We start from the raw sequence: 16,979 nt of genomic DNA, 5'->3' as shown, positions 1-16,979 counted from the left end.
TGCTATCTTCAGGCAAGATGATGATGATGAAATAAAAAGAGACTCGCTTGTTACACTATTGACCACCCATGGTTCAGCAAATTCTCTGGCTTGGCACTAGTCAGGTCCTCAGAGTTGTGATCTAGAGATGTTCAGCCTATATAGATCTTGGCTGCTGGAAAGAGGCCCCTGGACTGGAACCCAAAGTAGTGGGTGGGCCCTGGTTCCCACGCCAGCCGATGAATGAGTGACACAGACATGGCAGTCACCTTGACGACTATCTGCGACTGTTCATCTGGTCACAGGAAGTGATTTAGCCAGAGCAGTGGATTTAAGAACGGTCTGGGATGGCACAGAGGACTTTGATAGAACACAGGAAGGGGAGGACCATTGTGACTTGGCCAGAAAGTTAAGCCATAAACAGAACGACCACAGAGTCACAGAATAAGATGATGAGCTGGGAAACCGAGAGAAAAGGACAATAGGCTGAGCTATCTCCCAGAGTGGCCAGGAGGAGGCACCCCAGCTATGAGTTATCAATACTGTGACAGCACTATTGTAATATCTCTCTCTATATATTTTAGAGAGTTTGTGCATCTGTCTGTCTATCCACGAGTCAGTCTCTCTGTCTGTTCAAGAACTCCCCCTAAATGGTAAAATATAGGACAACCAAATTTGATGTGCAGCTACTTATTGCAGGGGTGGGGAAACTTTTTTAGGTCAGGGGCCACTGACCCACAGAAAAGTCAGTCAGGGCCTCACATAAGTGAGAAGCAAAAAACAAAACAGAACAAACCCCCCTCACTGCCATGGCCCCTGACTGAGGAAGAGAAAGACACTGCCCAGATTTCCCTTGCACACCAGCTTGGGGGGGGGGGGGGGGGCAGCCTAGTAGATTTTGTGTGTTCCAGCCTCTTGGTGGAGTAGCAGGGCACTGGAGCACCAGCTCCTAGGCCATAGCTTCCCCACCCCAGTCTTTTCATATCTCAAAGCAACGTGAGATTTGGTTATGCCAGGAAAATGGGATAACATGGAAAAAAGGGGGAGGAAGTGTCTCAGAATAGAGACAGTTATACTCTGTAATGACCACAGGGGGCACGGAGTGCAGGGGGACAGTTATACTGCACAGTGACCACAGGGGGCAGGCCGCACCAGAAAAAGAGTGGCCAGAGCTTTCCATGTTGCTGCTAGTTGGGACTGGCAGAACAGCCCTGCTGCTTCCCCAATCCAGGAGCAGCTGTTGGCTGGAGCTGGGGGAAAATTGCCCTAGCCCTCCCCTCTCCACCCAGAGGAGCCAATGGCTGGGATCAAGCAGCACAGCCCTGTCTTCCCCTGAATTTCCCCCCTCCCCTCCCTCCAGAGGAGCCCCCACAGAGAGGAGCTACCAGCCAGGCAGCACAGCCCTGGGTGCCCCAGGAGGCTGCCATTACCAGAGCAGCACCACTCTCACTCCTTCAGGTGGCCCCAGTGAGCCCCAACACACCTCCAAGTCCCCTGCCTTGAGCTCCTCCTCACCCTGACCCCTGTAACTCCCCACACCAAACCCCTGCCCTGAGCCCACCCCTATCCTCAAAAGCCCCTGCCCTGACTCTTGGAACCCCACACCACTAGCCCCCTGCTTTTAGGGACCTGAGCAACATAGGGTAAATCATCTAATACATGTAGAATTGAGGATCACCCCAGAAAACCAGAGGGCTTGAAACCGCAAATCCCAGGGAAAGGTTTTGAAGCATACCATCCTGACCAAAGGACAGGGAAAAAGACAGCTATCTGAAGAAATATAAAATATTGATTCTTCCCTATAACAACCTCAATAGTTTAGCTTGCACCTTGTATGTATTTAGATTAGCATGCGGAGAATTTAAGCTTTACCCTATGTTATGTATAGGCTCTTGTTTTATATTATTTTTCTATTTCTATAAGCCTTGTTTTATTGAAACCCAGTTATTTCAGGCAGATAATCACAAAAAGGTAAAACAATTTCCAACTTTTAAGAGGTGGCAGTTAAGAGTATCTGAAATCTAGCCAGCTGTGGACTTTTGGTCAAAATGGCATGGCCTGAGGAGTACCTTCATGGACTCAGGGCTGTGATCCTCTGGCCAGATACAAAGAAGATACCCATATTTAACAGTCAAAGTGACAGGAGCCCAGATACCACACCTGTACTACCAAAACTATGGTATTTATGATCGCTGTGACTAGAATTGGACAGAAAAATTCCTATTTGAATAATCAAAGTGATTTAGGCACAGAGCTTTATATTCCTTCTCTTTTATTCCTTGCAAGTTTCCATTTCCAAGAGACTCCATTCCCTAATAGTTATTGTAGATGTTCAATTTGCCACTGTGCAGTGTCTGCGTGTGGGTGAATTAGTTCTGTACCAAAGGTTGAGCCTCAGCCTTCTCTATGGTGTATGGCTAAGATTGTTTGCCATCCTCCACACTAAGCTCAGCAACGCTGGCATTAGCAACGTTGAGACCCCTGGTGGGTATGGTTCTGGCATTGTTGGAACCCTAACAGGTACTGTGTGAAATCTTTTATGCTTATATATTTGTAACCAAACTTATACAATTTTTATATTGTATAATTTCCCTTCATAATGTGGTAGTAATATTTTATAACATTAAAAGATTTGCTGCATTAGCACTTGTAGTGTGCTAAATATTTTCATTGGTCATGGACATGAAATGAAAAACAAAATAATTTATACTAACACACATGGCAAGCAAATGCTAACGGATACCTATTATTCCATGGCATTTATGTCCATTTTAAGTGGTACATTGATCAATTTACAACAAACCAACAACCAGGATTAGAATAAATTCAAAATCTACATCATGAATCAAAGTAACAAGGCAAATACCATTTTTTAAAATTACATTTTCTTAGTGCTAAAATGCAAATGTAATACGTTAGTGGGGATGATCCTCAAAGCTTTTCAGTTGAGAGAGTCAAGCCCTTGTAGTACATGAACTAAGGATTAAAACTCAGGACCTTCAGTAGTCACATCATGTTTTGGGGGAAAAAGACTAAGGTAAAAGTAAAATATTGCTGCTATTTCAAGAAGTAACATACTTATTATATGACAAATAATGTATCCCCTTTTACTTAAAAAGTCTACACATACCTGGTGTCAGGGGCTGGTTCTGAACAAAAAAACTAGGCTGTTGTGGTTGTCCCATAATATTATAACCCCACAAGGCAGACTGGGGATGATGCATCATTTGAGAGGAAATCGGTGAATAGTTGGGAGGCACTCTATATAAGTTGTTCTGTGGATATTCCTTAAACATACCATAAAAAAGGAATGTTACTGACATTCATACCCTACTCACTCATAAATAATGCCAGTTTTCCTACTAAATTATTTAAAGCTTGGAGATAGTTCCTATTGTAGTCTAGCATGCTGTAAAAACAGCATTCATTAACTATTCATAGTTAATTAAAAATGACAGCTTCTCTTAAATGTTCCATCTTACTACTTCTTATAAACAAGTATCTGCTGCGTTCCATAGTTGGAAACACCACAATCGTACAATTTATAATATATCAACAGATAACATGGAGAATCTAAAGTGAAACATCACAAAAGGCCAAAAAAACCCAAACCCCTATTAAAGTTACCGCTACTGCAGTGGTGGGCAATAACCAGCCCATGGGCTGGACTGGGTTAGCCCCTGGTGGTCTACTACCACTATATTTATATGCACCTCCACAGGTACAGGTGCTTGCAGCTCCTGTTGGCTGTGGATTGCCATTCCTAGCCAATGGGAGCTGCAGAAAGTGGTATCCCACTCCATACCGTTTTCTGCCAATCCCATTGGCCAGGAACGGCAATCTGCAGCCAATGGGAGCTGTATCTATGCAGGTGGTGGTAGAAGCCAGATGCTGCAGCAAGAGCCTGGCATGGCAATGAGAGCTGGGTGCGTGTGGAGGCAAAGGGGCTGCTGAGTGCAGCAGCAAGAGCCCAGCAAGCAGAGGTGGCAGGGCTGCCCAGCAGGGCTGCCCAGCAGGGCTGCCCAGCAGGGCAGTGGGGACTATCAGGGCAGCAGGGGCCAGTGCAAAGGAGGAGCTGGCTGGAAGGCCAGCAGTTGTGCCAGGACTAGAGGGGGCTGGCAGCAGGGGGGCCAGAAATGACCTTCCATGGTCCAGCAAAATCCCTCTTCCAGGACCAGTCAGGTCCCAAGGATATCAGACCAGGGAGGTCAAACCTATAAATTTCATATTAATGTATAAGTATAATTAATTTTTAGTGCATTCTTGTACATCAGACCTTTAGGCAGGCTTGTCTGGTGACATTTTGTCTTATCACTTAATTTTATTAACCTTCTTCTTAGCACTTGATCCTGCAAGACAAATGCAGCAAAAAACCTTTTAATTCCTGGTTACTTGTTTAATAGTGTAGTTAGTCACTTACATCAGTTCTTGAGTTTGATTTTGTCTTTCTTTTCCTGCCTTTTGTTTTCTTCTCTTCATCTGTGCTTGGCTTTCCCTGATCTGACAGCTCTGCTGATTTCCTTTCTAGTTCCTGAGAAATGGGGGTTGTAGGCTCTTCCTCTTCCTCCTCAGGAGGAAGCGATAAGGGCTCGAGGTAGTAGCTTCGTGGCTTGGGTTTGGGATGTGTGTGGTATAGGAGAAGATGCTGCTGTTCCTCATACTTAATCACTTTCCTATCAACTCGAACTGTACCAAACCAAGCCCAGGAAAGTGGAGCAGGATTTTTATGACCCTCAAATAAATCCCAAGAGGACACTTTCTGTTTTGTTGATACCTGAAGACCCTGTTTCAAAATACAAAGTACAAAATATAATAATATATAATAATAATATAGAATAGCATTCTTAAAATGATACTTTAACAACAAAATAATGTGAATTGAGCTGCTTTTTGTGTCCTATATTAAAAATCAATATATGGATATGTTGTTTTCTTCAACACAAAAACATGCTTGTATGGGGATATAACTACTATCTGAGGCTGACACTTGTTAGAATGAATCAAGCTACAGTTACATAGTTTTGTTTGTTGATCACTCTAACAGAGGTTTTTTGAAAATATGGCTAATTTCCAATACGTTTCTTATGTTTCATCTATCATGCAAGAGATTCCTTGGAAATCAGTGCAAATAATCTACCTTTTAATTAGCAAAAATATTAATTACCAGATTAAGACATAGGACTAAAACAGTCTCTCAGTACATATATTCAAAATACATATGAATAAGAGTCATCAAGAAATGTAAAATCTGGGTTGTAAAATAAAAAACGGAATAGCACAGTAGAACTTAAAGCCCTAGCTTTACTTTTACAATCTGAAATTTAAGTGAAAATGTATGTAAACCTACATAAAATCATAGAACACTATAACTGGAAGGGACCTTGTGTGATCATCTAGACTACGGGGAACGGTAGAAAGAAGATATGCAAATTCAATGGGAATTTACATATCTTCTTCTGATCGCACTTTTGAAAGCAGAGCTTTCGAAAGTGAAAGTAGTTAAGACCCGGATTTTTCGGCAAAGCCCCCCATCGTCGAAGAGCTGCTCTTCCTCAAAAAAGGAGGTTTATGTGGCTTTTTGCCGAAAAATCTGTGTCTTGACTACTTTCACTTTCAAAAGCTTTATCCAGAAAGGATAATGCCAGTTTTGGCCAGACTTTTAATATATCTTTCCAGACTGCAGTAACAAAGGGGAAAAAAGCATGTTTAAAGGGTAAGGCTGTGGCTGAACTCCTTAACCACCAGTGTATAGCCCATCCTGGACCCCTATTAATTTTTTTCATATCTCAACAAAGCCCATTGCTTCTTGTCCTATCATCAGAGGCCAAGGAGAACAATTTTTCTCCCTCCTCCTTGTGACACCCTTTTAGATACTTGAAAACTGCTTATTATGTCCCCCCTCATTCTTCTCTTTACCAAACTAAACGAATCCAATTCTTTCAGTCTTTCCTCATAGCTCATGTTCTCTAGATCTTTAATCATTCTTGTTACTCTTCATAAGAACATAAGAACGGCCATACTGGGTCAGACCAAAGGTCCATCTAGCCCAATAGCCTGTCTGCCAACAGTGGCCAGCACCAGGTGCCCCAGAGAGGGTGGACCGAAGACAATGATCAAGCGATTTGTCTCCTGCCATCTTTCTCCACCCTCTGACAAACAGAGGCCAGGGACACCATTTCTATCCCCTGGCTAATAGCCTTTTATAGACCTAACCTCCATGAAATCATCTAGCTTCTCTTTAAACTCTGTTATAGTCCTAGCCTTCACAGCCTCCTCTGGCAAGGAGTTCCACAGGTTGACTACACGCTGTGTGAAGAAGAACTTTCTTTTATTAGTTTTAAACCTGCTACCCATTAATGTCATTTGGTGTCCTCTAGTTCTTCTATTATGGGAACTAATAAATAACTTTTCTTTATGCGCCCTCTCCACACTCATGATTTTATATACCTCTCTATATAAAGGTAGACAACTTTGTGAGGGCTACTCATCTAAGGAAGCTGGTCTGCACTGCTCATTTATGAAATGTCTGGAACAAGTTACATTCCAGAAATGCATTCCCAACATATCAGTTTCACATACCTAGTCCAAAAAGACCCTCCTTCAAAGGAGAAATAACTGTGCATGAGTTAACTTGCTTTACAGAACAGCACTTCCCAAATTTTGAGAAGCAGAGACTGTTCTCTCCCTTCAGGAAAAGGAAATCAATTGGGTACTTAACCTCCCTATCAAATCCCTCCAATGATTTTTAAAGGTATACCCCCATCCTTTGTTATATGCCTGATATGCCCTGTGGGTAGGGGCACAGTTCACTTTTGAGGAAAGTTTGATTGTGAGGCTGGATGATTGTGCCCCGGTGGGGCAACAGTTTTTCTCAGACCTCCTCTGCTAGTCTCCTCCATTGGCAACATGCATAACAGATGGCAATCAAGACCCGAGATTGTAAAATTAAACAATAAAAAAGTCATTTCTGATCAGATTATAATGAACCTGGGTCTCGAACTCCAGGGCCCTTATTTGTAGAGGTTCATAATAACTTTTTGTTCAAATTTAATTAGTAAGGCATCTCCAATTTTATGTATTAATTAAAGCAAAAATAAAGTGAAACAATCAAAACTGGTAGATTTTGATTGATAATTACACAGGACTATCTAAAAAATAATGAATTTTCCACGGCTGATATCTGAACCAAATCTATCCAATCTTCTCAAAACTTGCAAATATCAGTGAGCTGTCCATCCTTTGTACATATGAATATGATGTAATCTGTAATTGCATTGCCAGTGATGACCTTAAATGGATGTGTAAGTAGGTTTAGAAAAACAGTTAGTTGGGGGGGGAGAGGCCTTGATGCTGTTTGGAGCAGGGTTTTTTGACTCGGTGACTTCCTGAGGTCTCTTCCAACCCATATATTCTATGATTCTAGGAGGGCAGACTGAGGATTTTGGGTTGGTTGTTTTTTTGAGGGGGAGTTGGCAATGAAATCTAGAAAGTGTCACCAGCTGTGTGAGAATTTTCACACAGCTCAAATTAAAAAGTATATTATCTCTAATACATGCACCCCTGTACCAATAAAAGGTCAATTATCTTGAAAAAAAATTCTAAAAGATACTCTTCCAAGAGGTTGAGAATTCTCAATATACCAAGAGCATCTATTTCTCCTCACAACTTGGTAACCATATGGACCTTTTTTTAAAGAGTGATTATGCATATAAAGACTTCTGCTTTTTAAGGAAGGCACAATAAAACAGAGGTACAGTACTCTCATAAGTTTCAGATACATAGTCATACACAGTAAAAATTTAAACTATTTGACTTGCATATGCATAAAAAAGTCATAATAAAATTGAGATGCTAAGACAAGCATTTACTCTTGCCTGTTTCTTATCTATAGAGTCAAATCCTGCAATTTTGTTTCCCTTGGTGTCAATCAAAGATCCCATCGGCTCACAGGTGATAATGTCACACGTCTGTTTTGGCAAAGGTAGCAACTGGCGAACTCTGTCAATACTTTCCGAACACTTGTCTCCTAGCTCTTTCTGGAGGGAAAAAAAAAGTTCAAATGTTACAATACTTTCACAATTCAAAAGCAGCAAGTTCCCAGATGAATTACTTAATTGAGTAATCGGGTGTTTTAACTTGGCCTTTGTTCCACCTATAAATCCTTTTGCAATTGCCTTTCATTTGACCAGAACACAGAAGATATAAACAAGATAAACAGGATTTAAGTGAAAAGCGAATTTAAAAGTCTCAAACATGACTAAATGGATGACAATATTTCTTCAGGTATTGCTAGGGTACTTGTTGCTGAAGTATCTTTTTTCTTTCTACCTCCCTCCCTTCACAGTTAAACTGATAAAATTAAAAGCTAGATCTAAACCATGATTCAACAGGAGTGCAGTTAAAAATCAGAGGTCCAGAACTTACTTTCAACTTTTTCACTAAGTTCATGTATGCCCTTTTGTTTTCTTCAGACCCCCCTTGGGATGCATTTGATAGGTCAGAGGCTAAAGTTCCATTGATGAGAACTCCCAGCATATCAAGCACAGTTGTGAATAATTCACTAGGATGTAAAAAGACAAGTATTATGTTGCGTCTTGAAGAGCAATACTGACACATCTTGTAATAGAATTTTAAATGCTGGGTTAACTTTTATAGTAACATGATCATCAAAACATCTTGGAACTAGGTTATGACAAAGACTACTGACACTTGTTTAGGCTATGGAACCAGATATTTCAGGCATATTTTGCATACTCATGAACTCCATGCAGCTTGTATAACTCCCAGTGTAACATGTAGGTGCCTGGTCAAACAAGTGCACACAAATATCTGCAAAAAGGAGCCTATGTAGGTTATAACATCATATAAATTGTTGATGTAAATGGCCAATAGAAAAAATAGGCCCTGAATCAGGAAAGCACCAAATACATGCTTAAATACACCCCTACTCAGAATAGTATTTAAGGAAGTACTTAATTTTAAATTCTTGCATAAGTGTCGTTCCTCCCCCCCCCCCCCAAGAGCACTTCCCCAAATCAGGGTTGTGACTACAGTAAGCTATGATAAACACATACATATGACACATACATTCAAAGTATTATAGATATTAATGAACTATTGAATAGTAAGAGTAACTTACTTGTTGGTTTGCATATCAACAGTTCCTGAAGTAATTATCTGAAGGAGCAGCAATGCCCAGTCTGTAGTCCACTGAGTACTTCTCTGCACAGTGTCAAACATTCCACCAACCTACATGCAAAACAATAAAACAAACATATACATGTTTACATATTTAAAAATATTTAATAGTTATACTAGATTTGATGGCTTGTCTCCACTGAGTAATTTATACATTAAATAGAGAAATTATTTGACAATAAGATTTGATTCTCCCTGCCTCAATATAACACTGCAAAAAAGGGCTGAAAAAAAGATTGCAATATCAGTCTTAACACATTTGACCTTGATCCTACATCCACTGAGGTTAATGGAATGATTCTCACTGATTTCAAAGGGTTACAATTTCTCTTTGTCCAAAATTAGAGTAAAAATAGTTAATGTTGCTGCTGCTGAAAGATCTGAAGAAAAGGATACTACCAATTGGTGACACTGGCTCACAGTTAGATTGAAATAGCTACACATTGCAACAAATTTGATGCCTTGACCATGGGAAGCACATGAACCTCATGTTACTGAAGAGTTGGGACTCTATACCCAATGCACTGTCAGCCAATCTCCTCCATCAGACTTTAGTGGAGGGCGGATCAGTTGCTAACCTCTGGTCTGAAGCCACATGCTAGGGAGATATTTAACTATAAGTTTTATTTGTTGCTTCTCTTGCTGTAGGCACAATTCAGTCTCTCTCAGTAAAGTCTAAGGCTTGAACTGTTTCCATGCTGGCTTTTTTGTACAAGGAATGTTCTTAGAGTGTGCAGAGTAACAATCTTAAGTCCCAGTCGTGCATCTACTGAAAGTCCACATTACTCATGAAACTGACTTAAATAGGAGAGGACTGGGTCTGTTGCCTGTAAGACTGCTCAGCATTGCACTTTCTCCTTGGTTAAAATCTGCTGATTTCACCCAGCTGTTCTGTTTTATTTTGGGGCTTCCCCATTTTGCCTTTGCATGCTGTTTCTAAGTGTTAGCTATTCTGCTGTGCTAAGCATTTATTGGGAGTTGCATTAAAATGAGGAAAATGCTGTTCAACCACCTCTCTCAACTTATACATAACAGTTAGAGGCCTAGGTGAAAATTGTCAAAGCTGATTTAGAATTTAGCCACACAGCTGCCACATGTGGCAGAATCTTCTAGTTATGGCTGAGATTTTCTAAGCTGACAAGTGCACATTTCCAAAAAAGTCATTTTATATCAACATATAGTGACCAGTTCATAAGGACTGAAGCTTTCAGCTTCCAGAAAAAGGTAGCATATTTGTGACATTCTGCAAACATAATATAGGTAAGGGGGAAAAGGAAGAAAGGACAAGAGAAAGGGGGGAAAATGTTGATTCTGCTAGGGACCTTGCTATTGCTATTTGATTTTATGTAGAAGGTACCAAGGATATGGGCAGCAGTACAAAACCCAATAGGCAAGCAGGCAGACTTCATTATTCTCCACATTTCTTGCCTTTTATTGTTAACTGCAAACAAATGTTAAGTCAATGGCTGTTTTAGATAATACAAATACAAAGGAAAATGCATTCATGCTTCTTCCTTACCAAATTAAGACGTAGTTGTAAGGCTTCATGCATCATCTGCCTAGCTTTAACATCATCCTGGTATCGTTCTTCCCTCCAGTTACTTAGGATCTAAGAACAACAGTTATTTGAATATATGTAGATTTTCCCCATTTAACTGTTAAATAGTTTTACTCCTCCCGTCTTGATACAGTCTTATTTATAAAGAACTATGGAAGAATTTTCTCACTTTTAATCTTCATGCCTTCATTGAATTTGGGCTCGATACATTTTAGCCCCATTTAATGTTTATATCTACAATGAACTAAAATAGAGGAGATAGTTGTTTGTTAGCTTTGATAGTGAGACTATATCTTGCTACTGTTTTTATAAAGGGAAACATTTTTTATCATCCATTCTGTTAAATGAATATTTTCTGCCACATAGAATACCACAGGCTAAGAACTCAGTCATCAGGTTTGATACAGTCTCTCACAATATTCTTGTCAGCAAGCTAAGGAAGTATGGATTGGACAAATGGACTGTAAGGTGAAAAGAAAGCTGGCTGGATTGTCAGGCCCAATGGGTAGTAATCAACAGCTCGATGTCTAGTTGGCAGTTCGTTTCAAATGGAGTGCCCCAAGGATTGGTTCTAGGGTTTTATTCAACATCTTTATTAATGACCTGAATGAGGGATTGGATTGTGGATGACACTAAGCTAGGGGGAGAGGTAGATACGTTGGAGGGTAGGGATAGTGTCCAGAGTGACCTAGACAAATTGGAGGATTGGGCCAAAAGAAATCTGATGAAGTTCAAAAAGGACAAGTGCAGAGTCCTGCACTTGGGACGGAAGAATTTCAAGCACTATTACAGGCTGGGGTCTGACTGGCTAAATAGCAGTTCAGCAGAAAAGGACCTGGGGATTACAGTGAATGAGAAGCTGGATATGAGTCAACAGTGAGCCCTTGTAGCCAAGAAGGCTAATGGCAAAATGGGGTGCATTAGGAGGAGCATTTCCAGGAGATCTAGAGAAGTGATTATTCCCCTTTATTCAGCTCTGGTGAGGCCACAGCTGGAGTATTACATCCAATTCTGGGCCCTCCACTATAGAAAGGATGTGGACACAGTAGAGAGGATCCAGCAGAAGGGCAACCAAAATGATTAGGGGGCTGGAGCACATGACCTATAAGGAAAGGCTGAGGGATTTTGGCTTATTTAGTTTGCAGAAGAGTGAGGAGGGATTTGATAGCATCCTTCAATTTCCTGAAGGGAGGTTCCAAAGAGACTGTTTTGAGTGTCTCCAGATGCTACTGCAAAGCCAGGGACTAGATCTGACACAAGTAGCATCTAGAGACACTGAAAACAGGCAATAAAAAGACAGACAGTATCAGACAGAGCTTACAATCTTGAGGGCTAGAATGGGAATCAGGTGGGAAGGGAGGAACTGGTGTAGAAGTGGCAGGGAAGATGGACATGTGAATGTATAAATTTGCAAAAAAAAAGTTGCAGGGTTGCTTTGGAGGACTAAATAATTTTCGGATAAATAATTTACAAAAATATTAATATACATTTCTAATTAGCATCAACTAAAAAGAGAAACCTTTTTCCAGAAAAATAAAAAAATTATAATTGGAAAAACTCAGACATGAAACGATGGGAGGGGTTTCCCTGTCAATGAAAATCCACAATTGCTTTTATTCTATTATTTTTAGAAACACTCTAAGAATGTTATTGGTCAGTGAGCAGGAAAAAGTTATTTTTCATTTGCTGTTAAAGGAACATTTGCTCATTCTTATGAGCAGATAAGCTCAAGTTTTTTTCATCTTCAATTCTTCCTTCATTTGACAATTCATTTCTGCAATCAGTGGGCTGACCTTTAGGAACCTTCCCAGTTTCGCATGATCTGATACACATAAAACTGATGGCACAAATATCAGGTGAAGAGTGCTCATTAATACATGTTTGTTTTACCTGATTAACTTGATTTTGCAGTGAGGTTAGAAGCCCTTCCCGTTGCTCATCCTGTCCTTTAAGGCAAGTGAGTACCAAAGAAAGGAAAGGCTGCTGACTCAATAGAGACATGCTTTAAAAGAGGCAAAACACATAAGACTCAATTAGTAAAATGATTCTGATACTTCCCTTCTCCATTTCCTTCCTTCCCTATAATTTTTCCTTGGAAGAAAATGCTGCTGAGATCTACTTCAGCTTCTGTTTTAGTAAGTTACAGCCCTGCAAGCCAGAAATTAAACAAAGTGTAAAGCAGAGAGTGTATAAAGTGGACCGATCCAAGCATAAAGAGTCAAATCCTGAAGCGCTGTGGAGCTGAACCCTTCACCCCCTGTTTCAGCCAATAGGAGATGAAGAGGCACAGCACCTTGCAGGACAGTGTCAGGACATACTCTGGAAAACATGAGCCATTTTTAATCCATGTTAATAATCCATGTTAAAAATCCCATGAACACACTGTAGGGGTAGTTTTAATCCATGTTAGCTGGGCACAGTAAATCCCAGACCTTTCCTGAAGGTTTACCTCATTCTTCTAACATGCTTTTAAAATAACACGTTCCTTGTCCTCCCCAGGATTTTAATGGTTTTTTTTTAAGTAAAGTTAATGACCCTGTGTTAGAATCCTAGTGAAGAGAAGGCTGTTGTAGTTTTAAGCTATGTTAACTGGTCCCGGTAAATTGTCTGGGAATTGTAACAAAATTTAGCTAATATGAATTAAAAATACAACTTTTCCCTAGTGAAGACCGACCCCCAATAAAACTACCATTAAAGGGTATAGGAACCGTGTTGGAGTAAGAACTTCAAGACCCAGTCTAATGGAATATATATTCAAACAGAAAATTAAATAAATGTGCAAACATGCAGTAGTATATGAAGGAAGAAAAAAAGTAAAAACTTCAGCAGAGGCCTTTGCATTCAGATAAGCTTAATTCAGTTGTTTTAACATTGTTTTAAGCTCCATCTACCCTATGATCTAGGGTAATCCTACTTGAGTACACACACACACACACTAACTCTCATCAAGCTAGCATGAGTACAAATAGCAGTATAGCCATGGTATCAGGGATAGAAGCAGCACACTACACAGATCATAGCCACCAGTGTATACTCATGCTAACTCAATGACAGCTAACATGAGTATATGTATAACAAGCAAATGAATCACATCCCTACCTCATAATGTAGACACATCTTTCACTGTGTAACACTCACTGACAGTTCTGTACACCATTATAGATTATAAATCAAATGTACGTATTAATTTCAACACATGCACGTCTGCATACAACTGTTCAACAGCTGTATTCAGCATTTAATTTTTGCTTTTATAATTCAGGGGATAAGTAGTTAGAAGGGTCCAAAAATTCCAAAGATATAAAAAAAAGCAATGCAGAAAAACTTTTCTGTTGAAAGCATAAGTCAAAGTGTGATTTTGGCCCGAGTAGTGGCCCTAAGGATGGCACTATAGCAATCCCTATTCATTCTCTCAACAATTTCTATAACACATTTGCTCTGCAGAAAAGCCCAATGTGGATTGTTATAATTGTTATCATTGCTATCAAACTGATCTGAAAAACGAAACAGCACCCCCCAGCTCTTACGTCACCACAACTGATGATAAAAATTCTCCGATCAGGAGCTTCTCTGACAATAATGTAGATGATATAAGACGAAACAAAGTTTAAAACTCTCCAAAGTGGTAAAGGCTTTGCCATGCAAGCACCAGTAAAAGTTTCTCTCTTTTACTCAAGTAGATGCATCTCAGTGTGCCTTTACTGAAGCACTACACATGTAATTTTAACTTCACATCAACATATACTCACTAGTTCTGATTTAGGTAGTGCACTAAAAATAGAAGTGAAGCCATGTTAGCATAAGTGGTCTAGGGTCTAGTACAATCTCATCTGAAACCAAAGGTACATGCTTGGGTACTAGCCCCTCCTGCTGCCATGCACATACTACTTCTTTTAGTACTCTGGTGGGGGTTGGTCTAACTATGCTGGAAATCACAACTTCCTGCTCTGGCGCAGAGATGCTCAAAGACAAAGCATAGATATAAAAAGTCTATGAAAGTTTTCTCTTGATTGTCACAGGAACGTTTACGCAGGAGAAATTTCCAGATCTTCACATGGGGATGAGAAGATTATATCAAAATGAGGGGGCTAACTTTTCTGTGCACTGGGAGACTCTTATGGGCAGGAAGGGAGACTCTTATGGTTTCATCTTAGTGCGGAATCTTGCTGCTGAAATAGCAAACTGGGAAATGTTAGAAGCTTAAACAAACAAATAGCTAGGAAAAAAACAAAGAGGTACAAAGGAATACTCAAGTTAATCAAAGAAATATGCTAAGAACGTCAATAACACAAAGGTGTTATTTGTATCCAGTATAGGGTAGGGCAGAAATTATAACTGACTTGGAAAAGGAACCAGCTTGAGATCAAAGAGGTAAGCTCCAAAAAAAGTGTGTCAAGACAAAAGAATTAAATAATATATGGACACAGTAAAAAAAAATATGAAACCAAACTCACATGTCTCTTATACAACCAGTATGCCTAGCAATGGAGATTACCTCAAAATACTAGGCATCTCTCAAATATGTTGCAATGACAAGATAAAATTCACTGTAAATTATACAGGAAAGATAGGTTAGGTTGCAGAGGTGGGGGAATAGCACTATACAAAAATTATTCCATAGAATCTAACGAGAATCATACAGTATTGTCCATATAAATACAAATGCTAAATGTTTTGGTAAAGTCATATTACTGGTCTATTAGTCAGGAAAAATATGCTAAGCACATAATGCTGAAGCAAACAAAAAAAGTAACAAAATATCATGATGTTGCAATCATGAGTGACTTCAACTATCTGCATATAGAACAAGGAAATATCACTTGATTTAGAGAATCTGGTACCATAAGTTATGATTTCTTGGAACAACTACACAAAAGGAGAAGTTGGTAAGAATTTAAAGGATGTAATTAATTACAGCATCCAGGGTAATTCATAGAATAACTCTAAGGACATACAAGGAAGCAGTGCAGGTCCAGGTACAAGATTATCAATTTTTCATAGGCAAACAGGTGGCAAGTTTTTGAGACACACCCCTACGTGTAAACTTAGGTATGACACTGCCAAAACACAATGTTAAGACTGACATTTTAATGGTTATAAAAATATCCTGTGTTGGAAGAAGGCAAGAGATGGCAGTTGTAATTTGGGGTGTATTAAATACATATTGATTTCACATCCCTTTATTATTCACGTTTGCATAATATTTAATCCGAGTCCTGTACACCCATTTAGAAATGGAAACATTTAGTGTATCTCTCCTCCCTCCACTTCCCTCAAAACTGACTGTTTTTGATAAAATAGAACTAGGATCTGAACCACAGCTGATTTGGGGATTTGCAACACCAAAAGATGACCTATGAGATTTTCAAAAGCAAAAACACAGCCCCCCTAAAGCTCTACTTTCCGTGTGCCTTCTGAAATTGCATACAAATATTGCTAACGGTTGTACCTTTTTTGCTTTTGTCTATCTCTCTCCTTCTTTGAGGATGATCCCAAATGCTGACCTTTCTCTAGCTCTTCTCCAGCAGCTTTCAGGACCCTACCCTGAACTGAGGTAGGCAGTTTTGCAATCAAGGGAGCCACCAACCATACGCCTTGACGTTCAGAAGAGCTGAAAGCAAAATCACAAACTTATTTCATCCAGAATCTCAATCTACTCTTGACATAATATTCAGTCATTGTAACCAATGCAATGAGACAGATGATACAGTTTTTCTAGGATAACTAGTATTTGCAAAGCAGCCACAAATGCTACATTCCAAAAAATTGGGGGCTAACACCAATGTTTACTATAAAACAAAAGTAAAACAGTAACCTTCAAGGTATCATTTCCTGAACATTCCCATTTCAAAGGCAAAAAGCCTTTATACGTGTCAAAGTTTTCATTTAATTCTATGGATTATTAACCATTAAGTCAGTTAAAATAATTAAAAAGGTGCTACACAAAAATACCTTAGGAATGTCTTTTTACCATTCTGTCTTGTATTACTTGTGTCAGCATTTCCAACAGAGTTTGGATTGAAGAGGCCTATACCAGAGTTAGAAGAGTTATTGTTTAGATCAGCGGATTGCTGAAACACCTCTATTGTCGCCTTTGCAATATTATCCAACAAGCTGTTCATTTCAGCCACAGACCCAGAACCCTACAGTGAAACATAAGTAAACTAGCATATTCATGGTATGTTTGCTCATGGACTAGGTTCAAATTTTACATACTTTATTAAATTAAATATTTTATAAGCAC

General features: G+C 39.5%; 1 protein-coding gene across 9 annotated transcripts in view; it reads right to left on the bottom strand.

Annotated features, from left to right (window-relative positions):
* Positions 1-16,979, bottom strand: part of MED12L (mediator complex subunit 12L) — a 348,149-nt gene that overhangs the window by 50,684 nt on the left and 280,486 nt on the right. For all 9 annotated transcript variants that reach the window (XM_075937723.1, XM_075937724.1, XM_075937726.1 and 6 more), the window contains 9 exons: positions 16,688-16,878; positions 16,185-16,346; positions 12,626-12,737; positions 10,697-10,786; positions 9,119-9,228; positions 8,404-8,539; positions 7,854-8,015; positions 4,400-4,762; positions 3,110-3,266 (listed from right to left, as the gene is read on the bottom strand). In XM_075937723.1, the coding sequence (XP_075793838.1) occupies positions 3,110-3,266; positions 4,400-4,762; positions 7,854-8,015; positions 8,404-8,539; positions 9,119-9,228; positions 10,697-10,786; positions 12,626-12,737; positions 16,185-16,346; positions 16,688-16,878 (1,483 nt within the window). The remainder of the gene's footprint in view (positions 1-3,109; positions 3,267-4,399; positions 4,763-7,853; positions 8,016-8,403; positions 8,540-9,118; positions 9,229-10,696; positions 10,787-12,625; positions 12,738-16,184; positions 16,347-16,687; positions 16,879-16,979) is intronic.

The sequence above is a fragment of the Pelodiscus sinensis genome, chromosome 10 (assembly GCF_049634645.1).
Source record: "Pelodiscus sinensis isolate JC-2024 chromosome 10, ASM4963464v1, whole genome shotgun sequence".
Taxonomy (NCBI): Eukaryota; Metazoa; Chordata; order Testudines; family Trionychidae; genus Pelodiscus; species Pelodiscus sinensis.
The sequence above is the reverse complement of the archived record's forward strand: the minus strand, read 5'-3'. Positions and strand labels throughout refer to the sequence as shown.